This window comes from Neofelis nebulosa, chromosome 1 (assembly GCF_028018385.1).
Source record: "Neofelis nebulosa isolate mNeoNeb1 chromosome 1, mNeoNeb1.pri, whole genome shotgun sequence".
Taxonomy (NCBI): Eukaryota; Metazoa; Chordata; class Mammalia; order Carnivora; family Felidae; genus Neofelis; species Neofelis nebulosa.
This window is the reverse complement of record NC_080782.1, coordinates 238,861,779-238,882,566: the sequence shown is the minus strand read 5'-3', so window position 1 is coordinate 238,882,566 and position 20,788 is coordinate 238,861,779. Positions and strand designations below refer to the sequence as shown.

The 20,788-nt window shown below is 47.4% G+C and overlaps 1 protein-coding gene and 1 long non-coding RNA gene across 6 annotated transcripts in view; one reads left to right on the top strand and one right to left on the bottom strand.

The window, feature by feature from the left end:
• Positions 1-20,788, top strand: part of ATP8A2 (ATPase phospholipid transporting 8A2) — a 614,836-nt gene that overhangs the window by 1,234 nt on the left and 592,814 nt on the right. For 2 of the 5 annotated variants that reach the window (XM_058689525.1, XM_058689545.1), the window contains exon 1: positions 9,241-9,554. The exons of 1 other annotated variant lie outside the window; for it this stretch is intronic. In XM_058689525.1, coding sequence (XP_058545508.1) covers positions 9,479-9,554 — 76 coding nt within the window. In that variant the 5' untranslated portion in view covers positions 9,241-9,478. Of the gene's footprint in view, positions 1-8,907; positions 9,022-9,240; positions 9,555-20,788 lie in introns of those variants that run through there. 2 more of the 5 variants (XM_058689555.1, XM_058689516.1) reach the window with 2 other exon arrangements.
• LOC131488134 (uncharacterized) lies at positions 4,980-9,489 on the bottom strand. Its single transcript, XR_009250087.1, has 4 exons — positions 9,388-9,489; positions 8,904-9,007; positions 8,311-8,479; positions 4,980-5,904 (listed from the first exon to the last, which is right to left on the bottom strand). It is a non-coding gene; the product is annotated as an uncharacterized LOC131488134 (long non-coding RNA).

The following is a 20,788-nucleotide window of genomic DNA, read 5'->3' as shown; positions in this document are numbered from 1 at the left end:
CTATGACGGTCTAGAAACACTTTTCTTTTTTTTTTTTTTTTGTAACTTCTCCTCTGTTGAAAAGACCAATTTGGAGGGTACGATAATTATGGATGGGGCCACTAGACACGGAATTGACAAAAGCTCGCATTCCGGCTCCACTTAACTACCTACCTGTGTGATCTTGGGTAAACTCTTGAACCTTCCTAACCCCGAGTTTTCTCATCCACAAATTAAGGAGAATCACGTCCTTGTCTGTTTGTATTGTTTTGAAAACGAAGTGAGGAAATGCAAGTCAAGCATTTAGCTCATTGCCTGGTGCAGAGTAAGCACTTAAAAAATGCCAGCTATTTTTATCACTATTATAAAACTAGCTCATCTGCTTTCACACTTGTTCAGTTGTCATCAAGCTGCCGGGTTAGCTGTTGAACTCCCCAATACTCAGCAGCTGTGTTGCGTTTCCTGGCGAGGTGCTTTGCTCTGTTATTGTGACATCCCTTCTGGTCCCCAGTTCAGCTTGGCAACCGACGCTTGCTTTGATCACTCTGCTGTTCATCCCTTGCAACTGAAATTGTAGCATAGCAACGACGTTAGGCTGATAGACTCACTATATTCCTACGCTTCATTTAAGGAACACTTTCTTATTGTAAAATTGTAAAAAATTTGAAAGAGCATGAGATGGAAATAGAAATCACCATCCAGGAATAATGAATTAGAGTTAACATTTTAATACCTCTCTCCTTAGATATGGATACACACACACACACACACACACTTCATATATATGTATATTAAAAAATAGGGGGCACCTGGGTGGCTCAGTCGGTTCAGTGTCTGACTTCGACTCAGAGTTTGAGCCCCATGTCGGGCTCTGGGCTGACAGCTCAGAGCTTGGAGCCTGCTTCAGATTCTGTGTCCCCACTCTCCGCCCACCCCTACTCAGGCTCTGTCTCTCTCTCTCTGTCTCTCAAAAATAAACATTAAAAAAATTTAAAAAATAGATCACAACATATATACAGTTTTATGTTGCCCTTTTGTTCATTTAACACTGTGTTATAAATAATTTCTCAAGCCATTACACGTTCTTCAAAAAGAATTTTAACTTATTTGCTCATGCTTTTGTCATTGGGCTTGTTTTCCAGGTTTTTGCTATTATAAGATATGAGTATCCTAGTGCAAGCATTTAAAAACATTTTAAGGGGCGCCTGGGTGGCTCAGTCGGTTAAGCATCCGACTTCGGCTCAGGTCATGATCTCGCGGTCCGTGGGTTCGAGCCCTGCACCGGGCTCTGTGCTGACAGCTCAGAGCCTGGAGCCTGCTTCGGATTCTGTGTCTCCCTCTCTCTCTCTGCTCCTCCCCCATTCATGCTCTCTCTCTGTCTCAAAAATAAATAAACATTAAAAAAAAAACATTTTAAAAGTTGAGGTAAGTTTACAGTGAAACATGTAGATCTTAACTGTACAGTTTGATGTTGAAAAATGCACACACCCAATATCCATTCCTTTATATAAAAAAATTAAACCTGTCATCCCAGGAAGTTCCCTTGAGTCTCTTTTCAGTAAGTCTTTACAACCTGACCCTTACAGGGGTTTTTCACCTTTTCTCAAACTTCGTTTAAAGAGAATTGATAAAAGAAAATTTCCTACAGATGATTTACAGATCCGCTTACTAGATCAGGTAGGTTTTTATTCTGCAATTCATGAATCAGGGAGCATTCACTCCGGCAGATAGAAAACAAACAGCTTTAAAAAGGCAAGAGATTGTTTTTTTTTTTTTTTTACTGAGGTATCATTGGCATAAAACTTTATATTAGTTTCAGATGTACAACATGATTCAATATTTGCATACATTATGAAATGATCACAAGGGGGCTAGCTAACATCCGTCACCACACAGTTGCAAATATTTTTTCTTTGATTTAAGATTCGTTCTTTTAGCAACTTTCAAATATGCAATATAATACTTTTAACTATAGTCCCCATGTGGTACATTACATCCTAATTTATTTATTTATTTAATACTGGAAGTTTGTACCTTTTGATCCCCTTCACACATTCCACTACCCCCCCTCCCCCCCGCCATACAAGTGTACCTTGTTTTATTGTCCTTTGCTTTCATGTTTTATTTATTTTTGAGAGAGACAGGGACAGAGACAGAGAGTATGAACAGGGGAGGGGCAGAGGGAGAGGGGGACAGAGGGTCAGAAGCAGGCTCCGTCCTGACAGCCGCAAGCCCCGTGCCGGGCTCAACTCCCAAACTGCGAGATCATGACCTGAGCCGAAGTCGGACGCTCAACCGACTGAGCCACCCAGGCGCCCCGTATTGTCCTTTACTGTGCTTCCCAGCTAATGGAGGTTTTTACGAATGGCAAGTCTGTGGCAGCCCGGTGTGGAACTCGTCCATTGGCACCCCTCTCCCAGCACCACCCGCTCCCTTCGTGTCTCTGTGTCACATTTTGGTAATTCTTGCAACACTTCAGACTTCTTCATTATTACTACGTTTGTTTGGTGATCTGTGTCAGTGATTACTGTTTGCTAAAAGCTCAGATGATGGTTGGCATTTGGGGCAATAAAGTATTTTTGAATTAAGGTATGAATATTTTTTAGACATTGCGCACGTAACAGACTACAGTATAGTGTGAACGTAACATTTATGTGCACTGGGGGACCTAAAATTTCATTTGATTCGCTTTATTGTGATATTTGCTTTATTGCAGCGGTCTGGAACCAAATCTGCAATATCTCTGATGTATGCCTGTATGAGTGAGATTTCTGTGACTTAGTTCACTTAGCATAATGCCATCAAGGCTTATGCATGTCAGCAATGGCAAGGTTTCCTTCTTTTTTTATGGCTGAGTAATAGTGCGTTCTATATAATATATTACATGTATATTTAGAATATGTAATATATATTGGGGCGCCTGGGTGGCGCAGTCGGTTAAGCGTCCGACTTCAGCCAGGTCACGATCTCGCGGTCCGTGAGTTCGAGCCCCGCATCAGGCTCTGGGCCGATGGCTCGGAGCCTGGAGCCTGTTTCCGATTCTGTGTCTCCCTCTCTCTCTGCCCCTCCCCCGTTCATGCTCTGTCTCTCTCTGTCCCAAAAATAAATAAAAAACGTTGGAAAAAAAAATTTAACAAAAAAAAGAATATGTAATATATATTACATATGTATTTAGAATATATGATATATAATAAATATATACATAGTATAATAAATATAATACATAAATCTCTACATCTCTATATCTCTATCCTTATCTATGTATCCATGTACCTATCTACCCATAAAGTTGTTTCCATGTCTTGGCTATTCTGAATAATGCTGCAATAAACTTGGAGGTACAGCTATCTTTTTGAGTTAGTGTCTTTGTTTCTTTCACATAAATACCCAGAAGTGGAATGGCTGCATCATCCCACATGGTAGTTCTGTATTTAACTTTTCGAGGAACGTCCCTACTGGTTTCCACAGTGGCTGCACCAGTTTACATCCCCACCAACAGTGCCCGGGCGTTCCCTTTTCAACAGATCCTCACCAACACTTGTTTCTTGTCTTTTGGATAATAGCAATTCTAAAAGGTGGGAGGCGCTATCTCGTGGTTTTGATTTGCATTTCCCTGATCATTAGTGATGTTGAACACCTTGCAAGGAATTTTCATAGACCAAAGTGAGCAGGATTGAGGAAGTTTGGACGGGGCATTTGCTAATAGGTTAAAGCAGGGTTACTTTCCTTACAAGGAGCAAAGGCACTTCTTGGAGCTGGGTTAGGTGATCTGTGCCGGGCAGACCAGTGCTGATTCGTTGACCTAGGCCTTTGTTTTCTGGGGGAGCCAAGCACAGAGCATAGACACTTAAGTTCTGGTTTGCTTACATGGGGCTTAAGCCACGAGGATCTTGAAGTTGGACCTAACCTGGTTACTTTAATGGAATTATACTCTATTTACTCTTTTTTATCTTGCTTCCACTCAGCATTATGTTTTTTAGATTCATCTGTGTTACTGTATGTATTGGTGATTTATTCCTTTTTATTCCTCAGTCATAGCCCATAATATGAATATATCACAATTTGTTTACACATTTACCTGTTGATGGATATTTGGGTTGTTTCCAGTTTGAGGCTATCATGAATAAAGCTGCTATTAACATTTTTTTAAGTTTTTTAAAAAGCTTATTTACCTGTTTTGAGAGAGAGAGAGAAAGAGAGCGCACAAGTTGGGGAGGAACAGAGAAAGAGGGTGAAAGCGAGAATCCCAAGCAGGCTCCACACTGTCAGCGCAGAGCCCCATGCAGGGCTTGAACCCGTGAACCGTGAGACCACGACCTGAACCAAAATCGAGTTGGACACATAACCACCTGAGCTACCCAGGTGCCCCACTGTTAATACTATTCATTTGTAAGTCTTTTTGTAAATATGTGTAAATTTCTCTTGGGCAAATACGTAGAAGTGGAATTTCTGGGTCATAGGGAAGGTGGATATGTGACTGTGTAGGAAGCTACGAGTTTTTCAAAGTGGTTATGGCATTGGACGCTCCCACCAGCCAAGTATCGCCACTCCTACAGTATTTGGAGTTGTTAATCTTTATTTCTAAGCATCCTGCTGTGTACTGATATGTCATCGTGTTTGAATCTGCATTTTCCTGATCATTAACGAATTAGATTTGTCTTGGGAGCATTGAGTTGTAGGAGTTACTCATATATTCTAGAAACAGGTCCTTTGTCAGATGTGTGTGCATTGTGAATGTTTCCTCCTGGACTGTGCCTGCCTGTTTATTTTCTTGGTGTTGTTTTTTGATGAACGGAAGTTTTATTTTTGGTGATGTCTGATAAAAGTTTTTTCTTTTACCTTCCAGGTCTTGTCTAAGAAATGGTTTCTTCTAGAAGCTGTACATGGCTAGTTTTTTTACACTCACGTTTATGATCCATTTTGAGTTAATTATTGTGTTATGGTTAAGGGATCACGGCTTATTTAATTTTTTTCCACATGAACATCAAGTTTTAGCACCATTTATCGAAAAGACTTTATTTTCCCTATTGAATTGTTCGGGTGCCTTTGTCAGAGTTATTTAGTGGTATTTCTGGACTCTCTATTCTGTTTCAGTGACGTGTCTGTGCACATGTGTCTACACTACACTGTCTTGATCAGCATTAGCACGACAATAAGACTTGAGATCAGGTAATGTCTTTGATTGTCTTCTTTGGGTCCCTTGTTTTCAATGTGGAGGTCTTGCACATCTTTCGTGAATTTTTCCCCATGTATTTTATGATTTTGGCGCCCTTATGTTTTATGAAAATTAAATTTATTTGCTGCTGGTTTTGATAGATTGGATTTCCCAAAATGGCTGCAACGGTGTTTGCGATCCTTACGTGCCACCAGAATCTTGCCTCTTTTCCATCAAGAGCTGGAGTCTATTTCCTGTCCTCTCGAACTGACTGGGCCTTTGCGACTCTGTAACAGGTTGTGGTGGGAGGGAGACCGCAGGTGCTCCGAAGCTAGGTTAGAAAAGGTGACATAGCCCGACTTGGTCTCCTGGGACTGTTGGAAGCCAGCCACCATGCTGTGAAGAAGCATCAGCCGCCTGGAGAGGACATGTTCAAGTACAGCAGATGACAGCCCCAGCTAAAAGCCCAGCTTCAGCCAGCGTCACATGCCAGACACAGGTGCTAACGCGTAACGGGAAGGGGAGGGGGCCTGCGACACCCGCCCCTCTGGTCATCAGGAAGATAGTGACCGTTCTACTGAGTATTTCTTGTTCTATGTCCAATTTGGGAAAGTGCTCTCTAAAAACGATGTAAAAATTAGCGGAATTTGGAGTCATCAGAATGCATTTACAGAAAGCTGAATACGACTGCGTTACAAGAATAAGGTTTCCTATTAAATCCTCTTCTTTCCTGGATCTTTTGCCCAATACTCTCAGGGTTGCTTTTTAGCCTGTGTGTAAATAACAACAGGGAGAGAGGAAGGAGGCCTTATGAAGAAAGCCTAAAAGGAAATTGGTCTGGGGACAGAGGGAAAGGAAAGTGGTGACGGATTAGTGGTGGCTTCCACTTCGACTGTATTGTCCCTTAAGCCGGCGAGGACGTAAACCGATGAACACTGTATGTGTATCTATATCTTTGTATTTTTTAATTTTTTTTTTTCAACATTTTTTATTTATTTTTGGGACAGAGAGAGACAGAGCATGAACGGGGGAGGGGCAGAGAGAGAGGGAGACACAGAATCGGAAACAGGCTCCAGGCTCCGAGCCATCAGCCCAGAGCCTGACGCGGGGCTCGAACTCACGGACCGCGAGATCGTGACCTGGCTGAAGTCGGACGCTTAACCGACTGCGCCACCCAGGCGCCCCATATATCTTTGTATTTTTTAAATGTTTATTTTGAAAGGGAGAGAGGCAGAGCGTGAGTGGGGGAGGGGCCGAGAGAGAGGGAGACACGGAATCGAAGCAGGCTCCAGGCTCCGAGCTGTCAGCACAGAGCCCGACGTGGGGCCTGAACTCACAAACTGTGAGATCATGACCTGAGCCAAAGTCGAACGCTTAACAGTCACCCAGGCGCCCCTATTGATATCTTTTTATATGGTGTACATATGCCATTTCCTTTTCAAAAATGTTTCCCTATGTATAGACATAGGTCTATATACATATGATATACGTATATATGTATACACGTATGACCATTTTTTCATGTGTAAACATTTTAAAAGGAAATGGGGGTTTTCGTTCGAGGAAAGGCGCTTAGGAAATGGTGTCAGGTCTTCATTTGTATGAAAGAACTTCAGAAGGACACAAGCCGGTTGTTTTCTAGAACCACGAAGATTAAGAACGGGCTTGAGTGAAAACAGAATTTTAGGTGGTTATAGGAAGGGAAGGATTGCTTGGCCACCCTAGTTCTTGAGTGTTGGGAGTGTGCTGCCCAGAGAAGTTGTGCAGATTTCGTTCCTTGGAAAACAGGGTCAGCCTTTCTGCCGTCATCCCATACCATACTGTCTCTGGGAGACCGGGTCTGTCGTTGGCTGACCTCACTGCTTAGGGAGAGGGCACACAGAATGGAGAGGATGGAGACAGCTGGCTCTCAGGGACGGAAAACTCGGATCCCCTTTTCTTTTACGTCATCCCTTAGGACAGAAAGGACTGCTCTTAGCTCAGTAGTATTTATCAACCCACAGTGCCAGGAGCTCGGTGTGTCCTTCTTGGTCTAGCTCTTGAGGGTTTTTTCCCTTCTGCATGCTGCTGCTGTCACCTGACTTGTGAATGCCTGGGGTGGTGACTCTAGAGAATGGAGGCGCAGGCTCTTTCTTGACGAGCCTTTGCTTCTATAGGGTAGACACAAAATGCATTTCTCTGACTATTGCATACATACAACATTTCCCTGTCGCTGTCTATTTTGCATTGGCTCCTCTTTTTTACAAGCGTTTTGGTCTCCTTTGGTTCTAGCCTAGGCTGCCCCTGACAAGCGTAAAAGCATTTCTCTGAGAGGTCAAGCACAGGTTACTGAATGATCCATACTGGCATTTGCGTTCTGAGACTAGTAACAACTAAATACTGGTCATCGGCTAGCTTCTGTCCTTTGTGCAGGTGTATCTTTAGAAGACTTCAAAGGTAGGATTTAGGTCTGGATCCTGTAGTCAAACGCCATCCTTAACTAACTTCCCCAGAGAGATACCCGCCCGTCAGATCAGGGAAGTTAACCACGGCAGTCAATGAGGTAACACAAGTTCAAGCGAGGCGCCCATCTATTGGCCCTCGCACCTACGACGTCATCTTCACAGTGGGCCAACTGGACTGTCTACAAAGTTGTCAGGACAGATTTGGTTATCGGAAGATACACACAAGGAGAAACAGAAGCACTCCCCCGACTTCATGATAGGGATGCAGGAAATCAGGGGAAGGCACTGAGCCAGTCTGTGGTGGGCAAGGCAGTGGCCTCTATTCAACATACTCAGCTTTTAAAAATTAAAAATAACTTCTATCTACTCTTTCTTTTCCCACCTGGTTATGGGCAGAAAATTTTTCATCTTAAAATTCGGGGTTGAAAAAAGCCCTCCTTTTCACCCGAGTCCTCTCCCGCTCTGCTTAAGCTCTCAAGGGGGTTGTTCTCCGTAGGAAATTGAATCATTAGTGACAAAGTTTTTGACAGACTTTGCTGGGACGAAGTTGCTTCGCGATCACCCTCAGCAGCTAAGACCCACTGAGAAAACATCTTCCGCCCTGAAGCTCTCAACTCCACAACCGAGAAAGTTCTCTTCTTCCTCAATACCATGCTGAAGATTCACACTTCTTATCAGAAACACTTTTTTTTCCCCCCTGAGGGCCCAGAATGGGCAGGCAGGGAATCCCACCTGAAGCTAAGGTTGCCAGTCTGTCCATCCCTTCTGCACGTTTTTTCTAGGAAAATGCGGGGCAGAGGCTAGCCAGGAGGAGCTGGAGGGATGCCTGGCCTTTTCTCGTGGGGCACCGATTCTTTCTGCTGAACTCTGTTCCTCTCCTGGTCCGTCCCCGGTAGTTACGCTAAATTTAGTGTAATGATCACATCAATAAACAAACGCAAGGTCAGCCTCTCTTACAATCATGTTTCTCTTTCACTCTGAGGTCGGAATTTCATCACCTACTAAACATTCAGCCTTTTCTCTTCTCTTTATGGAACTGTGCCCAGAAGGACCAAGTGCGGTTTGAACGCTGAGTAAAAACAGTAAGGAATGGATCAAGTGACCTTGGACAAATCACCTCACCTGCCACTGATTTTGTTTCCTATGGAAGGTGTGTCGGTGTGTGTGCGCGAGTGTGTGCGTGTGGTGTGAGCTAAGCGAGCTAAGTATTCGTAGGGGCTCCTCACAGTTTTAACGTGCCACTAACTAGAATTCTAGGCGGGCTGGGGGCCCGGAGTCTGGACACCCAGGTTTTCTGTTTTCCAGACCCTACACCTTAGAAGTACCTGTTCTTTGCAGCCGATCCCACCACAATGTACACAGAACAGAAAGCGAGAGAAGCCGGCAGAGTCAGGAGTCCCGAACGATTCACACGGGACAAGCGCACCACCTAACAAGGGGCAGGTAAAAGAGGCAGCGGGCAGGGGCAGAAAAGGGCACCCTGAGGTGCGCTCGCGCCCCAGAGGAGCCCCCTAGCGCACCGCCCCGTCCCCCCACCCGGCCCCTCTCCGCCACCTAAGAGCCCCCCGTGCTGCGGAACGTTCCAGACTCTTCCCGGCCGCGGCCCGCTCCGCCTCCCGCCGGGCTCCCCGCCGGAGGGCCGGACCCCTCCCCCGCCGCCGCCGCCGCCGCCGCCGCCGGGCCAGCGAGGCCCGCAGCGGTGGCGTCCGCGGGCGCTGCCGCATTGGCCGGCGGCTGCGGCACGGACGGCGCAGCCGCCTCCTCCTCCGCCGCCGGCGGCCCCGCAGTCCGGCCCGGGAGCGCGCCCACCCATGGCCCTCGGGCCGCCGTCCCTGCGCCCAAGCCCGGCGCGCAGCCTCCGCCGCTCGCCCGGGGCCGCCTAGCCCCCGAGCGGGGCGCGATGCCGAACGCCTCCCGCCTGGACAGAGCGCTCAGGATGTCCCTGCCCCGAAGGTCGCGGATCGGCTCGTCCGTTGGTGAGAGGGGAGGGGCGCGCGGCGGGGAGGGTCGGCGGGGCGGGGGGTGGGGGGGGAGGCGGGCGCGCGGAGGGGAGCCGCCGCCCCGCCCTCCTCCCGCCTCCCGCCGCCGGTGCTCGCACCTGGGGGTGGGGGTGGGGCGCGCCCGCGCCGCCGGAGGGCCGCACGCCGGGCGAGGGGCGAGGGGCGAGGGCCGAGGGCGCCGGGGACCCCACTCCGCCCGCGGGGCCGGGCTGCGGGTGCGCGCGCTCGGGGTGTGTGCGTGTGCGCCGCCGCGCGCGTGCCCGGCCGCCCCTAGGCCGGGGGTTCGCCGTCCCCCGCTGGGTGGGCGCGGAGACCGTCGGGCGTCGGCGGGGCCGGCCTCGCCCTGCGCGGTGTTTGCTGCAGGGCCCCGGGGAGCCGAAGGGCCCCCACGAACGTTCGTCGCCACCTGGGCCCTGGGGACTCGCGCGCGCACCCGGCGGCGACGCACCGGCTCTCGACCACCCGCACGGCCACCGCACACGCCCCGCTGCGCTCGGGCGCCCGGGCGTTGGGGCGCCTAATCCTCTAAAGCCCGACACCCCGGTGCTTCCACCCCGGCACCCCCGGCCCCTCCCGTCCGGACGCTCGCATTTTGTTTCTTACAGACTATATTTAGAAAGCAAAGTCGCGTTAAGCTGGATGTTACGTGATTATGATGCACGATGGGTTACCTAGACCCTCCCCTCCCCCCAGCCCTAAGGAGAAATCTCTTACCATTTCAGGGCGCCCTGCAAGTTTCTGGGTAGATCTTTGATTGGAGGAAGGGACAGGGTCTGCACTTTGGGGCTGGGGGCGTTTGGAATTTCTGTGCAGTTTTTGTCGTTTGTTTTGAGAAAGTACGCTTCTAAAAATAAGTGACTTTCCCTTTTCTCTGGTTGAGTCATGTACGGCAGACCAGTGTTTCCACGTTATCGTCCGGGCGCCTTCAGACTGGTTGGAGGAGAAGCCCGGTGCGAGAGGATCGCTGGCCGAGACTAGGCAGTGCCGAGTGCGGGCTGAGGCAGGGAGCCCCGCTGGGAGGGGACGGCGGCCATCCGGGGGCCGGATGGTACCTGTGACAGTGCTTAGGTGGAGCGGAACGGGGCGGAGGGGCGGGGAGAGCGGGCAGGGCCGCCGCCATATGTTGGAAGGCAGAGGCAATAGCATTGTTCCTGATACGGATTGAGGCTTCAGTAAACAGAGAATCAAAGGTGGCTGGGAGGAGAAAGAGAGTGGAAGAAGGTGCCACTGTGTGACGGTGCCGTCGCACAGAGCCCCGCTCTTGCGCGAGTGCTGCGTTGGCTTTAATGCTGTGTTGTCGCTGTCTTGGAGGCCTTAATGGGTTTTGAATGAGGGGCCTGCAGTTTGATTTTGCAGCGGGCCCTGCAAGTTACGTAGCCAGGGTGTATAGATGTGGCCCAGAAGGGAAAGGTCCTTGGACGGAGCCCTAGGTGTGGTGACATTTCAAGGTTAGGGCAACCGCCAAGGGGCTGAGAGGATGGTCGAGGGGAAGCCCGGAGAGGTCCTCTGAAGCTCAGTGAGCCAGCCGTGCGGAGGGCAGGAGTGCTCAGCTGTGCCCAGTGCTGCTGGGAGCCCAGGAAAGGCACCACCTGCCGACAGTCCGTCATGGAGGGCACGGGTGACCTTGCACGGAACTGTTTTGTGGACGCCTGGGCGAGAATGTCTACAGAACACCTTCAGAGAGACTTAAGGGGACAGATATTGGAGACAGCAAGTACAGAAAACTCTTGGCTGAATTTTGTAGCAAAGGGGGAGAGAGAGCAATGGAGTGGTAGATGGGGGAGGGAGGGGAGCTGTGAGTTCCAGGGAGGTTGTTTTATTTTAAGACTAGTATTGCAGTCGTGCAGTTGATGGTGTGAATGTCAAAGCAAGAGGTTTTTAGGGAGAAGGGAGGACAGTGATCTGAGATCAAGAGTGAAGAGCAGGGTCAAGGCAGAGTAACAGAGACAAAAAGTCCAGAGGTGGGCGAGATAGGGCATTTGCCGATGAAAGGTCGCAAGTTCCAGAAGACAGGAGGGTGCTAAGAGGTGGCGGCTATGTGAAGAATTTGCATATGGTGGGAGGAGGAAGGGGGCCACTCCTGTGAATGAGGGTACAGGCCTGATAGGCTGAGTTTGGATGACGACCAGGACAGAGGGAAGTGCTGGGGCTGGGGGTGCTGCAAGGGGAGGGCCGGTCCATGCTGGAGGGTTAGCCCAGGAGTGTCCTGAGCTTTGAAACTGCTTTCCAGTTGACAGAGGTGCGACACCATGAGTGGGACATTGCCATCAGCAGAACTGGCACTATCACCACCCATTCTGCAGAAACTCTTTTTGGTACTTTACTCCTTCATGTGGAAGAGGTTCTTCAAAGAACCTTTTCTTCTTTTCTTTTCTCTTTGCTTTTCTTTTCTTTTCATTTCAAACAAGTCTTTTTTTTTTTTTTTTTTTTAAGCGTTTATTTATTTTGAGAGTGAGAGAGACAGAGTGCGAGCAGGGGAGGGGGAGAGAGAGAGAAACAATCCGAAGGAGGCTCCAGGCTCCGAGCTGTCAGCACAGAGCCCGACGCGGGGCTGGAACCCACAAACCACAAGCTCCTGACCTGAGCTGAAGTCGGATGCTCAACCGGCTGAGCCACCCAGGCGCCCCTCGAAGAACCTTTTCTAAAATGAAATGAAACAAAACAACAACCTGTTAGAATTTGGGTTAAATTTGCATTAAGTTTATAGATTAATCTGGAGCGAGTAGACATTTAAAAAATGTTGTCCCTTTAACCATAAACATGGTATTCTCATCATTTATATATGTCTTCTTTTATGTCTTAAAAAATTTTTTTAATGTTTATTTATTTATTAAAAAAAATTTTTTTTTCAACGTTTTTTATTTATTTTTGGGACAGAGAGAGACAGAGCATGAACGGGGGAGGGGCAGAGAGAGAGGGAGACACAGAATCGGAAACAGGCTCCAGGCTCCGAGCCATCAGCCCAGAACCTGACGCGGGGCTCGAACTCACAGACCGCGAGATCGTGACCTGGCTGAAGTCGGACGCTTAACCGACTGCGCCACCCAGGCGCCCCTTAATGTTTAATTTATTTTTGAGAGAGACAGAGCATGGGTGGGGGAGGGGCAGAGAGAGGGAGACACAGAATGGGAAGCGGGCTCTAGGCTCCGAGCTGTCAGTACAGAGCCCAATGCGGGGCTTGAACTCACCAGCTGTGAGATCATGCCCTGAGTCGGATGCTTAACCGACTGAGCCACCCAGGCGCCCCTGGGTCTTTTGTTAAAGTGTCGTAATTTTCTCCATAAATTTCTATGCATTTTAAAAGGTTTATTGCAAGATACTTCTGTTACTAGAATAAATGAGCTTATTCAAAAAATACGTTTTTAATTGGTTGTTGCTGACGTCTAGGAAACGAATTTTAATGTTGACTGTTGTATCAACAACCTAGTGAACTGTCATAAATTTTCGAAGCTTAGGGTTGCTTTAACTTTGTGTGTGTAGACGTTATCTGCAAATATTAATTTCATCTCTTCCTTCATAATTGTTATAACTCATATGTTTTTCTTATTTGATTATATTCATTAGTACTGCCAATAAAAGTTTGACCAGAAGGGCCGTTCTTGCTCTGCTCTTAGAACATTAATGCTTCCAGAACTCTCTGTTGAGGAATGGTGCTGGAGTCCGCAGCTGTTCTGTAGGACTCTAAGGAAGCACTCTGTACTTCCTACTCAGTACTTTAGGGCAGAGGCGGGTTTATTGTGCATTTTAAGACACTGGTCAGGGACCAGCAGAATGCTTAAAGCTACCTGGGTGGTTGTGAGGTCTTTCCCTTTCCTCTTTCCTCCCTGGGTCTTTGTGTTCAGGAAGAGTGCATCCCGGCCCCCGTATCAGAATGGCCATAATAAAAAATAGTGACCTCAGCAAATCCTGGCAAGGATGCAGAGGAAGCGGGTCATTCCGACATTGTTGCTGGGGATGTAAAACGGCACAGCCACTCAGGAAGAACGCTTAGCAGTTTCTTTTCTTTCTTTCCCTGTTTTGATCGAAGCATGGTTGACACACAATGTCACATCAGTTTCAGGTGCACGACACAGCGATAAGATGTGACATCTCTGTGTGTTATGCTGTGCTCACCACGAGTCTGGCCCCCGACTGTCACCACTCAGCGTGTTGACTCTGTTCTCTATGCTGTGCCTTTCACCCCCCTGACTTACTCATCCAGACTTGTGGAAGCCTCTCCCTCCCGCCCTTCTCCGTCCGTTTTGTCCGTCTCCCACTCCCCTCTGCTCTGGCAGCCACCAGTTTGTTCTCTGTATGTATGGGTCTGTTTCTGCTGCTTTTGTTTTTTTCCTTTTGTTTTTTAGATTCCACAGATAAGTGGAATATGGTATTGTCTGTGACTGCTTTCACTTAGCATAACACCCCCTGGGCTGATCCGTGTTAGCAAATGGCAAGATTTCATTCATTTTACGGCGGGGTATATTCCATGGTATGTATGTATACGTACGTGTATATATTTATCCGTCTCAATGATCAGTACACAGTTGTCAGTGGACAGTCAGGTTGCTTCCATTTCTTGGCCATTGTAAATAATGCTGCAGTGAACATAGGAGTTCTTCTGTCTTTTTTGAATTAATGTTTTTGTTTTCTTTGGCTAAATACCCAGTAGTGGAATTACCGGGGTATATAGTATTTCTGTTTTTAATTTCTTGAGGAAACTCTGTGCTTTTTTTGTTGGCACCATGCTGCACCAATCCACGTTCCTGCCAACGGTGTACAAGGTGTCTCTTTTCCCCACACCCTCACCTACGCTTGTTATTTCTTGTCTTTCCGATACCGGCCATTCTGACAGGCTGGTAGAGTGACATCTCATGTGGTTTTGGTTTGCATTTCCCTGATGATGAGTGATGTGGAGCACCTTTTTAGGTGTCTGTTGGCCACCTGGATGTCTTCTTTGGAAAAATGTCTATTCAATGTAAATTAAATAAATAAATAAATTATTAATAAAAAAAGAAAGACAAATGTCTGTTCAGGTCTTCTGACCATTTTTAATTGGATTTTTTGGGGGTATTGAGTTGTATAAACTCTTTATTTTATTTTATTCATTTTATTATTTTTTATTATGACATTTATTGTCAAATTGGTTTCCATGCAACACCCAGCGCTCATCCCAACAGGTGCCCTCCTCCATGCCCATCACCCACTTTCCCCTCCCTCCCACCTGCCATCAACCCTCAGTTTATTCTCCGTTTTTAAGAGTCTCTTATGGTTTGGCTTCCTCCCTCTCTCTTTTTTTCCTTCCCCTCCCCCATGGTCTTCTGTTAAGTTTCTCAGGATCCACGTAAGAGTGAAAACATATGGTATCTGTCTTTCTCTTATGACTTATTTCACTTAGCATAACACTCTCCAGTTCCGTCCACGTTGCTACAAAAGGCCATATTTCATTCTGTCTCTTTGCCACGTGCTATTCCATTGTGTGTATAAACCACAGTTTCTTTATCCATTCATCCGTTGATGGACATTTAGGCTCTTTCCATAATTTGGCTATTGTTGAAAGCGCTGCTGTTAACATTGGGGTACAAGTGCTCCTATGCATCAGCACTCCTGTATCCTCTGGGTAAAGTCCTAGCAGTGCTATTGCCGGGTCATAGGGTAGACCTATTTTTAATTTTTTGAGGAACCTCCACACTGTTTTGCACAGTGGCTGCACCAGTTTGCGTTCCCACCAACCGTGCAAGAGGGTTCCCGTTTCTCCACATCCTCGCCAGCATCTATAGTCTCCCGATTTGTTCATTTTAGCCACTCTGACCTGTGTGAGGGGATATCTCATTGTGGTTTTGATTTGTATTTCCCCGATGAGGAGTGACGTTGAGCATCGTTTCATGTGCCTGTTGGCCATCTGGATGTCTTCTTTGGAAAAATGTCTATTCAATGTAAATTAAATACATAAATAAATTATTAATAAAAAAAAGAAAGAAAAATGCCTAATCAAGTCTTCTGACCATTTTTAATTGGATTTTTTTGGGGTATTGAGTTGTGTAAACTCTTTATATAATTTGGCTATGGTAGTTTCTTATAAAGCTGAACACACAACCGTCATTTGACATGGCAGTTGTCCTCTTGGGCATTTATTTCAGAGAAATGGAAACCTGTCTTTACACAAAAGCTTACGTGTGAATATCCACAGCAGCTCTATTCATAATAGCCAAAATTTGCATGTCTTTCCATGGCCGAAAGGATAAACCAGCTGTGGTATATCCATACCATGTAATACTACACAGCAATACGCAGGAGCCAAATACTGGCAAACACCACCACTGGGGTGGGTCTCCAGGGAGTTGTGCTGAGTACAAAAAGTCTAATTACGAAGCCTACGTGTCACCTTATCCTGTTTGTATGACATTCATGGCAATGTCATATAAACATATATGACATTCATGGCAATGGCAAAATTATAGGAATGGAGAATAGGTTGGCGGTTGCCAGAAATGAACGAGGGTGTACGGGCAGGAGGGATCAAACGGCAACATGAGGGATCCTTGGGGTGGTAAGAATGTTCTGTGTCCTGACTTATCCGATAGCAGTGCCACGGTTGTGATATTGTGCTATAATTTTGAAAGATGTTTCCACGGGGGAAAGCTGGGTAAAGGGCACACAGAATCTGTGTTTCTTACAACTGCATGTGGATCTAAAATGATCTCAAAACGTTTCATGAAAAAAAAAAAAACCAAGGTAAACTGTAGTGATTTTTCGTCAAAAGAAAATAATTGTCAAGTTTCAGATCTTGTAATAAACTCTCAGTTTAAGACAGTGGACTGAAATTATTATGGTTTCATTGATAGGATGTTTCCTCGGGGAAATTGCATTGTACATCACCTGTTTCTGTAACACGGCAGAGCCTCTGTGTTTGATAAGCTCTGTGCTTGACGCATTACCTCCTGCTTGATGTCATCTTGGCGGGGTCTGGGGCAGGGGTACTCCGTTGAAATTATTCTCATTTTTTATAAACTCGTAGTGAAGGGATCAAAGGCCACCGTCTGCTTCAAGATGATGTGCTCAGCTGCGTACTATTTAGTAAAATAATTCTGGGATTATTATTTTTTGCTCATGAGATATCTTTGACTCCTGTCTTCATCTGGATATTCAAAGGTACTTTTGCCAATTCTCCCTTTCTCCAAATATATGTTCGGTGTCCGTGTGGCTCAGATATTTCACCAGGTGATGGGAATACAGAGACTGACCAGGGGTGGCCCCCCGGCCTATCTGGAGCGTACCGTTGGCCCAGGGAGGAGCCTTTCAGTCCGGTAAGGGGGACAGAGCGGAACTGGAGCTGTTGATTTTAACAAATACGTACTGAGTGCCCACCGCGTGCCGGGCACCGCTCCTGGTGCTAGAAACGCAGCGGTGAGCGGGGCAGGTGCTCTCTCATGGAGCTTGCGGCCCTAGTGGTTAGATACAACACACGGGGTCGGCGTGCACAACTCTTCCTCTGCCTCACCGTGGCACGCATGGCCTGTGACAGCTCGTGGAAGGTAACACTCGCGGGCAGCGCACACGGATGAGTGACGAATCTGCGAGTGTGTGTATGGGTGTGCAGGGTGAGGTGAGCTGTGAGGACAGAACGGAAGAGAGAGTTGTTTTTTACAGACTGTGACGTCAGAGGTATCTGGGAAAGAAGCTGCCTCCCTGTTTTATTAAATTTAGGGATTTGGCTTAAATGACAGAAGATTAGCAATGGAGAGCGGGTGGCCAGCCAGCGCACAGACCAGACACCGAAACCAGAGGAGGGCGGCAGATCTTCCAGAAGCTGTCCCCAGTGTCCTCTTCCCAACCCCACCCTGGACCCACCCATGTCCTCTGTCCTCTCCTGGTCCTCAAAGGTGGTTTTTTTTTTGTTTTTTTTTGTTTATAAAGAGTTCCTGTGTGGACTCCGTTTTCCCATAACCACCTGCCCCACGTTTCAAGGGGCCAAGTGGGAAAATGAGGGCAGCGGAAAGTGGAGAGAGCTCTTCTGGTAGAATGTGTGCCGGGAGGCCTAGCTGGCTGGCGTGTTGAATTAAGAACGTGCAGATCATGACCTGTGGAGTGAGGAGGCGAAGGCCACTTGCCTGAGGCTGGCAGGGGGCTCCCTCGGCCCCCAAGCGCCCGCTTTGGGAAAGTGAAAGCCCTCTGGGTCGTTTTGACCAAAGGTGCGGTTTTGGTACGCTTACACAAAGGGAGGAGTCACCAGAGTTATTACCCACAAAGCCCAGAAATGGGGCTGGGGGTGCAGTGAGCTGGGGGGAGGGCCGTCCTCCATCGGGGGGGCATGAGCGAGCCGGAGGCAGAGAACAGGGTAGCAAGCACCTGTTTCCTATAAGGTGGTCAGGGTGGAGGGCACTAACTTCTGACGGCCTTAACTCGAAGGGGTTTTTTTAAAAGATGCCTCGGGGAAGGCACAGTGGGAACTTTCGGGGCCCTCCCAAGCTCAAGTCCATCCGTGAATGTCCAGACCCTGGGTATGAGTAGGGGAGCCATGCCGTAAAATACCCAGGCGGCAACTCGGAAACACACACGTTGTCTTTCATCACGAAGGGCGGGACGGCGTCTCAGAAATGGCCAGATCCTCCGTTTCACAGAGGAGAAAGACAGTTCAGAGACATTCCTTGCCTCTTGGTTAATTTCTGACAGGACCAGCTAATCCCCCAAGTCCAGTGTGCTTTTGGCCACCTCCGGTGGACGTGGTTCAGTATCACACCCAAGCCGAACAGAACAGGTTCTGTGTTTGTTTTCTGTTCCTCAAATGGAAAACTTAAAGCGTTAGGCCTAATTGCTCCTGCTTCTGTTTTCTCTGTCTATCCTGTGGGTACTCAGAGCTCTGACTGAGCTGTCATGGATTAATTTTGGACTTGGTCTAATGGTCTAGATTGTGTTTGGAACTTTCTTAAATTTTTTTTTTTTTAACCTTTATTTATTTTTGAGACAGAGAGAGACAGAGCATGAACGGGGGAGGGGCAGACAGAGAGGGAGACACAGAATCTGAAACAGGCTCCAGGCTCTGAGCTGTCAGCACAGAGCCCAACATGGGGCTCGAACTCACGGACTGCGAGGTCATGACCTGAGCCGAAGTCGGACGCTTAACCGACTGAGCCACCCAGGCGCCCCGTGTTTGGAACTTTCTTGATGGCAGTATGCATCGGGGTTCAAATACCTAGCTTTAGGATCAGAGAGAATTGGATTCAGTTCTGTATGACGTTGGAAAGCTTCCTTTATTTCTATTATAGGTGTGAATGAAAATAAAATTTTGTACCCCATGGGGTGGTTGTGATTAGTAATATGTATAAAAGTGCAGGCCTTAATTATTTGATACATTAAGAGAACTTTGTGATGCAATCACGCTTGTATTGACAATATACAAGGTAAACTCATACCCTGCATGACCGCGGAACTGGCAGAAACTTCACCTCTCACCATTTCGCCCGGCTAAATCTCACGATGGAGGCCTGCGTAGGACATGAGTGTATGAAGTCACCACTCGAGCATTTAAGCAGTCTTCGCGTGTCCTTATCCGGGTGTATGTGATCACCCGCCAAGCACTCTGATATACGTAGAGAATTCATCCTCCAGTGTCTCTGGAGACTTTCCCCCTCTGTTCATTTGTCTTACTGTCAAGGCCCTTTTTTTCCCCTACAGGTGGCCAGTAAACACCCTAGTTGACGGCTTCAGTTGCTTAATAATTGACTTAACTTTTACAGCGGATGTTTTATCTTAAACCCTTATCTGACCGAGGTGCCAGCGAGACTGACGTTTAAATTCAAATTATTCTCTAAAAAGCTTTGCAGACATTTAGGGGAGGATGTGCATAGAACACCTTTAAAGGTGAGCCTCTGCCTTTCCTTCTTGGATCTTTACATTTACTAAATATAACCTGCGGTCAATGCAGCACTAGATACAAGATCTTATTTACATCCATTTAGGCCAGGGAAAGTGCTCAGGGCCGATGCTAACAACTGTTAAGAAAGTCTAAAAATAAAAGTGATGTCATGCTCATGCCCTGGGAGTTCTTCCCCGTCGTTAAGGGCAAACTCCGGAATAAGACCTGGGAGAGAGCCCTCACCAGGACAGAGCACCAAGGAAGCCAGGATGGTTGGTTGCCCATGCGAAATACCCTGACGACCTGTAGGGACACGGTCACACGTGGACACCTGGGTCTTTCCTGCAAAGATGTGTTCATGAGGGTGCACGAGTAGTACTGTTCATTCATCAGTAGTGATTGTGGAGGGCTCCCTGTGTCAGCACGAACGTGTGTGTGTGTGTGTGTGTGTGTGTGCGTGCCCGCGTGTGCATGTCTCTTGCTCGGACAGTTCATCTCTTACTTTGCTCATTGCTTGTAAGAATCAGAATCCGATATAACATCACCTGTCACCCGAAAAAGTGCCAGTTAACTTTGAACTAGAGATTTTACATTTGCAAGTAGACTTTCCAGACTTTTGTAATCTCATGCTAAATAATAAGCAAATGTGACATTTCACACATTTCGGTGAAGCGTTCGGGGGCTGCTTCTCCCTCTTCTGTCCCGAGGGGTGCTGTGTGAGCGGTGATCAGCACTGGGGATCCCTGGATTACTGTAAATATTTTAAGCACATTCCCGAGACTGGTCGTACTGGAAACTAGAGTAAGCAAATACTACACGGAGTAAGGACCTCTCTGCTCTGACATTTGGAACCTCATTCCAGATCCTAAGTTCAGGGAGGGTTGCTTTTTTTTCACCGGCCTTCAGTGATGCCTTCATATCATGGACAAGCTCATTCACATTCAGAGGGAGACACTGCAGACTGGCAAGCTGTTCAGCTTCGTGCCCCACAGGATCAGGCCTCTTATGAGCTATTTTTAGCCACGTAATGATTATCCTTATTTAAGACTCTTCTCCATTTTCTTTTTGCTTTTTTTTATTTGCACCGAGGAAACAGAACTTGGGTTTTAAAACTGCAGAATTTTTGTCTTTGGACCCCCAAAGAAGTAGTTACTGTTTGTCTAGCAAACAAACTAAGTGACCTTTTGTTCTTGAATCTCAGGAGTCTCGCTCCACAGCTGAGTTTAGCCGAATTGCGAAGAGTGTAGGATAGTGTGAGGGGTTTCTGTGGTGTCCCCCGCCCCCACGGTCCCTTCCCCAGATTACCCGTGCCGTTCACTTGTGCTGCTGAGAGTTTTAGAAATACGCTCTCGGGGTCTGCCCTATGTTCATGCTCATG